A 9,869-nucleotide genomic window follows, 5' to 3' on the forward strand; every position below is an offset into this window, starting at 1 on the left:
TGTTTATTGATGATGTTGATAAACTAACCAGAATTGAATCACACAATTAGCTAGTCATGTAATTAAGAGACAGCACAATCAGCTCAAAGATGAGATTAATTAAGACAACCTGTAATGTTTTCTTTTGGGGAAGATTGTGCTATTTAGAATGTGAGTCTTTCTTCAATATGTTCAAAATGCATCAAATAACTATGTTATGTATGTGCATCAAAAATATTATTCTATTATTGTATATAAGACCAACCAAATCTAGGATTTTTGCAACAGAATCAACAAGTTGCTCCAATTAAAGAAAGAAACACAGAAGATGATCAAATAATATTTTGCACATAACAATCACACTAATAAATAAAAGATCTAGGTCCAGTTTTCCCACTATATTTCTTTCTATTGGTTTGCTGCTATATTTGTCGGTTAACTTATTCAGCTATCAAACCAACAGAAACAAAAGAATCAATGATGAGGTGATCTTCCACCTCCCATTTCTAGCATTGTGAAAGAATAAATATAAAAATTAAAAATAGGAAGATTACTAAATCACTAGTCTTTCAATGGCGGCATTATCCAAGGTCGGACCATATACCTGCTGCTGATTCACCGTTTCAGCCTCGGTAGCCTGACCCTCACCTTGTTGCTCGATGAACCTGTTAATCCGCACCATCAACTGGATGGCTTTTCGTTTGCCACGGTCAGTACCATTTTGGGTCAGATCTAGTAAAGGTCTCATCAGCCCAAGTTCCTGCACCTCAATCATATGTTGTTGATCTCCACTACACAAGTGAATCAAGACAGCAACAGCATTCTCCTTATTCCTTGGAGAACCGCATTTAATTACCCCTACCAGAACAGGCAACGCTCTGGCGGCTCCCATAAAGGCCCTTCCCTCGGGATGACTCGACAATATAGCTAAAATAGTAAGCGCTTCGTCCACCATCTCCCCTTGGGGTTCCTTGAGCAGACGCATCAGAGTCGGAACCGCACCCGCTCTAACTGCTTTCCCCTTGTTCCCTTGAAATACACACAAGTTGAAGAGAGCCATCGCCGCATCCTTCTTTCCCCGTTGCGTCCCTTCACCCAGAAGGATCACCAGCGGCGGGATCGCACCCGAAGCTCCTATCATAACCTTATTTTCCTCCATGCCTGATAGGCTAAATAACGTGGCTGCTGCGTTTTCTCGGGATTCCATGCTCCCCTTCCTCAGCACGTGTACGATTCCTGGAACCGCTCCAGACGATATGATGCTCCCCTTGTTTTCCTCGCATATGGATAGATTAAGAAGGGCAGTTACAGCGTGTTCTTGGGTGCGGGAATCGGAGGTTAGAAGAAGGTCTACCAGCAACGGTATGGCACCGGCTTCGGCAATGGCCACGCGGTTATCTGCGTTACGTTTTGCAAGAAGTCGGATTTCTCCTGCTGCAGATCGTTGCTCGTCTGGGCTGTTCGATTTAAGCATGCGCAAGAGAGTTTCCATCTCGGTCTGCACAGGATTGGAACTTGCTGACGAGGCTGGTCTCTTCGGAGGTTCCATACCGTTTACCTCGCACCACTGCTCTACAAGGCTACGTAACACGAAATTAGGAGTGAGGACCGTATTCGCAAGTGTTTGCTGAGTTTTAGGGCAGGTAGCATGCCCCTGTTCCAGCCATTTCTCAATGCATGATCGCTCATATGTCTACAGAAAGGAAAAGAAAAGGCAAATGGGCAGTTAGTTATAAACAGAGACCTGCAGAAATTTCAAAAGAAAGTTAAACTGTAACATCTTTTGACAAAGACAATTGTGGTAGATATGAGATGTTTGTCCTAACATTATGAAGAATCTATCCCATCATATGTTCCTCTTTTGTCCATTTAGTACAACGGTGTGGAAAATGAATGGATTGATTAGGCGAAAACAGACAAACTTAAAGAGGACTGAAGGATGATTTTGATCCTCCTTATGGTGGAGCGAACGAAGATGGAGAACATTTGAACTTACAATCTGGATAGAATTAAAAGATTATTTTCACTTCTTTCTCATTGTTTTTGGAAGGCTGAGAGGTTTTAAGTTTTAACATCTTCAGTGAGATGATCAATAATTAGTTTCAACCTATTCTTTGTTTTTTGTTTATGTTATTTCACATAGACAAAATTTGATGTTTTTTTGTTTTGGTATGAGAGCAGTTTCTTTGTTGCTCACATTTTGAGGCTTGAGAATAACCTCTTTGTGCTATCATTATTTATTTATGCATTAGCTTTTTCAAAAAAAAATCTGATGAAAGGGTCTCTAGCAATCACATAACTGGAAATTGAACATATCATACCTGTCCAGTGGAGACAATGACAGGATCTCTCATCAACTCCAGAGATATGGGACAGCGGAAATCATTAGGTATTAGAGATGTAATGCTCCTGCTCAGCACAGCTTGACCACTGCAGCTAGCTGGGTTGGACTTAATCCTTGTAGATGCATCCAAGTCGGAATTCTCACTCTGCACAAAATCCTTAATCTTCTTAAGTAGCATGGACATCTTTTCCATGGTCTCTCCTGGATCGCCATCACTGGCAGACACCATCTCATGTAAAGCTATTGATTCTTGTGTAAGGTCATCAATTCCCATTAGTTGTAACTTCTCAGTTACCCTCCTTATGAGCGTTGGGTCTGTAGATAAGTCATTGATCTTATTGTAAAGGGCTAAAAGATCCTCCTCCAGCTCAACATCAGGTGCATCAATTCTCCCTTTGCCTCTTCTGAGTTGAGTAAGGACAAGCTCAACCTGAATGTACATGAAAAGGTTAATGAATTACATCCACAAATTCTCACCCTGTGCCAGACAAATAGATTTAGAAGATAAAGAAAGGAAAAAAAACATTTATGCACATATTCTATAAATTTCTACAAATATATACAGACAAATCATTATGAAGATGAGCTCTCACCTGTTCCTCTACTTCATCTGATATATCAAGTCTTACATAGTTGATTCCACCGAGAGCTTCTTCCAGATTTGATGTTAATTCTTGGAATCTATTCATAATTTCTTCCCTCTTTAGAGCCTACATGTAGAGTAGAGTCAATGAGTTGAGTTTTCTCTGTTCAACAAGCATGAACAAAAATAATTGAAATTTGGAGAAACAATAAGTTATTCACTTGGACAAGATTTTTGCTATCATTAGATGTGCTATATTTTAGGCAGATTAACAATTACGTCTGAAGAGCATATATCCTGGAAGTTAGCAGTTATGGTGCAAATCAATAGCACCAAGAGCAGAAATACTAAATGCACAGAGGACTTATCTTTGTATTGTGTTACTTACTATACAAACACCACATCATTACAAACATCAAGTGGGAGTGGTTGATGTTTGAAAGAGATAAATGGTAAACTAAAACACTTCATTGATGGACTTTAAACCAATATTTACTGGATACCAAAGTTGATCTATGTTTGATTCACAAGAAACACGATAGCATGATCACTGTTTTAGGAAAAGGTGTTATTCATCACAAATCCTTATAAAGAAGGAAAAGGTGATATGCGTCACTGTTTTTGTCGTATTTGTACACTAGCTTATACAACCAAATCTCTAAAGAGCGATATATTTGTACTTAAACACCGTCCAGGGAAAAACATTTAAACTTGAGCACACTGACATTGAACAAATTCATAAGGACGTGAACATCTTCAAAGAGGACATCCACATCTAGCAAATGCATAAGGACAGTAATGAGTGCACATGCAGGAACTATGAAAATGAATGAACTTCGAATAGAAAATCATGATTATTTTAACCAAGTTGGTACCTGACATCTAAGAATTGTAATTCTCTTGCTACTGCTGACATTACGAGACTAGTGAAAGTATTTCATTCACGTAAAGAAACATCAATAGTTTCATTCACACAACCCTAAACCACAAACTAGATTTTCAAGTGGAAAAATATGCTTTAGGATACCAGCATTCTAATATATGTAAAAACAGGCCAAGAAACCAACTAGGTCAATTTAGTTAAATATCTCATCACCCCTTACAGGTTGTAATACGACAAGTTCAGATAATCGAGAGATAAATGCAAATAACTAAATTAAATATCAAATCATTCCAAAAATTATTTGTAACTGGAGAAATCCTGCATCCAGCTATGCCTAGCAATTGTTACCATGCATAAGAATTCCAGATTTATCCATCTGTTCTGTTCTATCATTTTCTCAAATTCTCAGAGCATCCAAAACAGACAACAGATCTTTATAACACACATTTCAGGAACATATGCCAACTATAAATTTTAAACAAAGCATATCTAACATCATCCATAAGGTAGCAGATCATTCAAATAAACTGAGCTCAATGAATCAATCGGATTTTAGAAAGCACAATGAATCAATCATACTTGTGTGTGTGTGTGGATGAGAGTATACGCTTCTCTACCAGATAAAGATCAGATCATAAGAAAGGTTAGCAGATCAATCAAATAAATCATTCAAAGAAAATGAATCGATCGGATTATAGAAAGTGCTGTGAATTAACCAAACGTCGTGTGTGTGTGTGGATGAGTGTATACGATTCTATACCAGATAAATTCTGCTTCCTTCACTTCCTAATCTGAGCACTTCTCTAGCAAATTCAAGTGATTCCTTCAAGGAACTCAAGGTTACGAAGGATTCCTTCTGCAATGGCTCCTTACTGTCTCGTATCTCCTCGAACATCGGCGTCAGCAGTTTCAACTTTCTCGCTAAGTTGTAGTATTGTCTCTTCACCGAACATCTAAAGTCAGGTATCGAAGATATATCATCGACGATTTCGATCAAATTCCGTGCCAAAGTTCTTTTCTCCTCTTCCATAGTTTCCAGCAGCTAATGAGATACACACGGTTCAGAGATGGAGTATTCAGAGATTGATGGCTAGGTTTCTGCTAAGTATGGAAGACAATGGTAGAAATGCCTGAACTAGAATGGCATGATAAAATCGCCATACATATTTAGAGAGAGAAAGGAAAGGGTTCTCACGAGCAATAGAAGGTTTTTCCAGTCATGGCGATTGGCGCCGTGGCGCGGCTAATCAGATAGGAATGGAAGTTTAACCATGGTCAGGATTTAACTGTAGGATCTATAACTTTAGCGGCGCTCGGCTTGGAAGAAATGGCTCGGCTCGGCTCGGCTCACTCTTCAGGGTCTGTTTGGTCCATCTCTTTTATCAGTTTGCCATAAAAGGTGCAAATAAAAAATATGTCATAGTTATCATAAGAAGAGTAATAAAAACTATTTTTTAAACAAAAAAAACAATGTACTTTCAAGCAAATTAATATGTTTTCTAAAATAAAAACAATATTTATAGCAAATTAATGTAAATAACAAAGAGAAAGAGAAGTTGTCAAATATTAGAATAAGTATAAAAAAAGAATGAAGAACATTAAATAGCCATCACTAACATAGGAGACAAATTAAATCCCCTATAGTAATAGGTGAAATAAACATATGAAATAGACACATGAAATTTAATGTCACGATGAGTTGGGCCAAGGCAAGGCGGCTATGACATATCTTTGTGAAATTAAAGTTGCAACTTGCTTTTAAATAAAATAATTATATATATATGGATAGCCTTATTAATTGGCAGGCAAAAAAACAAGTTATGGTTAATCATACATAGTCCACTTTGTCAACTTACAATATATAGTAGTACTATGTAACACACTCTCAAATGGAAGTGTGTATCATGCATGCATTCATTATTTAGCTATCCTTACATTAAACTTAATAAAACATAATTTATCCTTTAGTCTATCATAATATGCATGACTTATTTGAAAATAGATCAATATTACTTTTCAATTTATATATATATATATTAGTATCTCATGTTTGAAACTTAATAATGTATGAACATGAACTAATAAAAGATAGTTATATTTATTAATATGGGAATAGTAAATATTTAAATAGATACTACAATAACATATTTTTTATTTAGTGCTAAGAAATAAATAAGAATGTGAAAGTGCATAGCCTGCAGCTTGTTTTGATCAATTTCATGCCTGCATAATTGAATTTGTCCTTTATTTTTCATTTTATTTGTCTTATATCATAAAATAAATCAAATTGTATAAAATATATATTTTGAGGAAAAATTCTTTACTCCTTAACAGCTTAGCTTGGCAGGACCAATTCTTAACTCCAATTGGGAGAGCTCAGACTATTCTTGTTCACACAATATTATTATTTTTTTAGAGGAAATAGTCAATTTTATTATATATTTTGTATGATATTAAAATATTATTATTTTATAATTGTAAAGCCATAATTATCGTGATTAAAAGTGTTGTTCAATTTGAATGTGAGATAGTAAATCTCATAATTTTCTCATAAAAAATAAGAATGATTTAAATTATAAACTTATAATAGGTAACCATGATTTTGGGAAGTCATTGTAGATTTGTAGCTTCCATTGTATTTATATAATACATTCTGATTTTAAAAAATAAATAAATTAATCTTATAATTTAAAAGAGATTAGATCTAAAATGAAACTGGGCCTAAGATGTTTTAAGAAGTCCACCACGAGGTGGAGAAGGGAAATGGGTCCCACACTGGCACATGGCTGACGTGTCTGTAATGATATGGGGCTGGACCCCTCAGACTTCATCCTAGCCGTCTATCTATCATCCATCTATCTATATGTTAGTTGCAATGAAAATGAATTAAGAATACACCGTCTTCTATATATATTTATTTTTTAAGCTTTTTTTGGTATATAATATAAAAATGATAAACAAGTTTCACTAAATAGGAAAAAATATATATAAGATGGCCAGTATTTCCAAAATTTGGCACATTATTACATATAGAATGGTTGGCTAATAAGTTATAGCATGATGGGGACAATTTCGTGCATAATATAGAATTGTGAAACAAATCAAAATTGTCAATTATCCTCACTATTCTTATATCTTGAAATTCACATGCAAAGTGAAAGCGATAGTATTTAACATCATTTTTTTTATTTTGAGAATGTTGGGTTCCGCTTATATATTAGAGTGCGACTAATCCCTGCGGGTTAAGCAAATAACTCGCAAACACACTTAACTATTTAATTAGGTGTAAAACTTATCATTTGGCGGGGCCAACTAAAGACCTCAAAAAATGTAGGAATATTTACCTCTTATTAGTTATTATCGCGTTAGTCTAGAGGAGGAGATTAAAGTCCTAATTTGAATGAGTTATTTATATAATTTGAAATGATAAAAAATTATGTTATTATGCAAAAGTATTTCAAAGATATTAATTTAAGTAAAAATTATTATTAGTTTAAATAAATAAAATATATTTAAAATTTTTTATTAATAAATAAAGTTAAATGATTGAGATTGATATCCTTGGCACATGATCCACTAAATATTGATAATTGAATTAATGGGAATGCATTGCTAATCAGGCCCAATTAAATGAAAGAGAACTGAATGAGTTTAAGCCCAAGAATTAAATTGAGTAAGGCCTGCCTGACTAAGACAATTAGGAGAACCCACAGAAAACTAAATTTACTAAAAACCAAAACTGGAATCATTATGTTTTTATTTTTCGTGCATAATTCACAAACTTTTTGCATGATCTATTATTATGATCCCTTTTTTTTTGAAAGTGATGAGACTGGAAGGTTGGTTTTCACTTTGATATACAAGCTGCTGCTAGTGATTGCTGGGGGACAGCATGCATGTAGTTTTGTGTGCCCCCCTAAACCCCATTCATTCACAATTTGTTTCAAACGAAGGACAAACTGTTAATAGGCTGGCACTGTCAGATAGATCAAATTGGAGTTGTCCCAAAAGCCCATTTTCAAATAAACATATCTTATTTTAGTCGAACTTTTAGTGGTAATCTTTAAGGTTATGAATTCGAGTGTTCGGTATATTAGAAGCTAACCACATAACTAATTAAATAGTGGTGGGTGGGAACAAATGAAATTAAAATAATCATCAAGCATGCATAATTTTATTTTGTGAATCTCAAGATGAATTGATTCAAAATGATTGTAAGCTGTATTTTGGTAGAAAAGAGGTTAAGAATTCAAATCTTTTTACTAATTAAAAAATAAATAAATAAAAAAGAAAGATGATCTCCAATCCATGGTAGCTTTAATAATTGAATTGATGGTGTATATTGTATGATCAAAATCTTTTTAGACAAGAATGCAAGCTCAAAAGTTGCTTTATTCATCCTCTTTGGCTTTTCTATGTGTTTGGGGTTAGCACTTAGGTTACATCATGTGGTCCCATTTCACTCTCTTCTCCCAACTTACTCAATTTAAATAATTCCACCTTCTTTAATTACTAATCTACCCTTCTTCTTCATCACTCACTTATTAACCTACCTACCAAAACCTACAAAAAAATAAATTATGCAAAGCTCAAATATAATGTTCATATGAATATGTGATCAACACCTAAATAACATATAATATATTACCATATTGGTGAAAAGGATGACAGTAGTAACACCAACATCTTGATTTGATATACTTAAGCTCTTTTTATTTCCAATTATATATATATAGTACCTAACTAAACAAAATATGGAACATATGGGAGATTGATATTACATATAATATATTATTGTATCTTAATTCTATGATCATCTTCTACAAGCGAAGATGAGACATGTCAAACCAGATTTGCTCAAAGGCCTTGACAATGAGGTCATGATATTCATCTGAATTAAGAGATAAATAGAGAGACAATAGCTCTTCCAAATCCTTGGATGCCCTTATGTTGTTCTCTATGATCATCTCCACCATCGAATCCTTAAAGTCTGTCTGTGGGTCAAAAGATGACTTAACAATGGCAAAACTCTTGCACAAGTTTTGCTTCTTGCCAGAAGAAACACTGGTCCTTCTACCTCCCTCGTCCAATATATGATTGATTTTCTTGCTCGAGATTCTTGGAGAATTAGTCCTCAGTTTAATTCCCATCGTGGAACGACTGGAGATCCGCTTCTTCTTCTTTGTTTTATTCTTCTTCCTTGTCTGGTCATCTCTGATCCCCTGTTGTAATTCGCTGGAAATTATTACCTCGGGCTTGATGGGTTTAGTCAGGATAGGAGTGAGCTCTGGAATGGAATGGGGTTGATCATGATATTGGAACTTATCAATTTTCCTGGAAAATGATTTCCCATTATTCACGTCGATGATTATGTCGGTGGAGGAAGCTGTAATTCTGCAACTGTGTGAGCCATAGAATTGTGGGTCGTCTGGGGAGGAGAAAGAGGGTTCCGGCGGGCGGGGTGAGTTGAGCCGGCAGTTACAGTGAGTTAATGAGAGCTTGGGAGATGGGTTGTAAATGGATTTCCTCTTGGATGATGATTTCGGGAAATGGGTGTTGATGAATTTGGGGGGAGTGCAGAATTTGTCAATGGTGGTTAGTTGATCGGGTTGAGATTCATGATAGAATGATGCATGTCTTGGGTTAGAAAGACTTGGCCTTTGAGGGTAAGAAGGGAGGCTTTTTCTGACTGGATGAGTCTTCTTGGGCTTGCTCATGTCTCTTAGTTTGTAGAACCAGGCATTCGGCATCATATCTGATAATTTAAACTTGTAATTGCCCATAGCTGGCTAAGCAAGGATATGCTCTCTCTCTCTCTCTCTCTTTAAAGAATGATGAGCAGAGCAAAGAAGAGAGTTGAGCACGACTATGTAATGGGGAAGGAAGATGAATAGTCTCTCATGGGGGACCCCCAATACCCAATAGAGGGAAAAAAGAAAGTGAGGAGATGGGGGCATGCATTATCACAAACAGGTGGAGGGCGTGCATTTCTTAGAGGACTGACTGACTGGTAAGTTAAGCATGCATATAAGGAAATTTGACAGCAGTCTATACAGAAAGGGGATACGAGACAACAAAAC

The 9,869-nt window shown here is 35.6% G+C and overlaps 2 protein-coding genes across 2 annotated transcripts; both read right to left on the reverse strand.

Annotated features, from left to right (window-relative positions):
* Window positions 1-308: 308 nt before the first annotated feature.
* On the reverse strand, window positions 309-5,012 carry LOC124914090 (U-box domain-containing protein 13-like). Its single transcript, XM_047454569.1, has 4 exons — window positions 4,550-5,012; window positions 2,917-3,033; window positions 2,301-2,753; window positions 309-1,672 (listed from the first exon to the last, which is right to left on the reverse strand). Exons 1-4 carry the CDS (start codon window positions 4,817-4,819, stop codon window positions 533-535), a joined length of 1,980 nt encoding a protein of 659 aa, XP_047310525.1. The 5' UTR covers window positions 4,820-5,012; the 3' UTR covers window positions 309-532.
* A 3,597-nt stretch (window positions 5,013-8,609) lies between these two features.
* On the reverse strand, window positions 8,610-9,572 carry LOC124916278 (transcription repressor OFP4-like). The gene has a single exon (XM_047457003.1). The coding sequence runs from the start codon at window positions 9,570-9,572 to the stop codon at window positions 8,610-8,612; it is 963 nt and encodes a 320-aa protein (XP_047312959.1).
* Window positions 9,573-9,869: the final 297 nt, after the last annotated feature.

The sequence above is a fragment of the Impatiens glandulifera genome, chromosome 9, assembly GCF_907164915.1.
Source record: "Impatiens glandulifera chromosome 9, dImpGla2.1, whole genome shotgun sequence".
NCBI classification, from domain to species: Eukaryota; Viridiplantae; Streptophyta; class Magnoliopsida; order Ericales; family Balsaminaceae; genus Impatiens; species Impatiens glandulifera.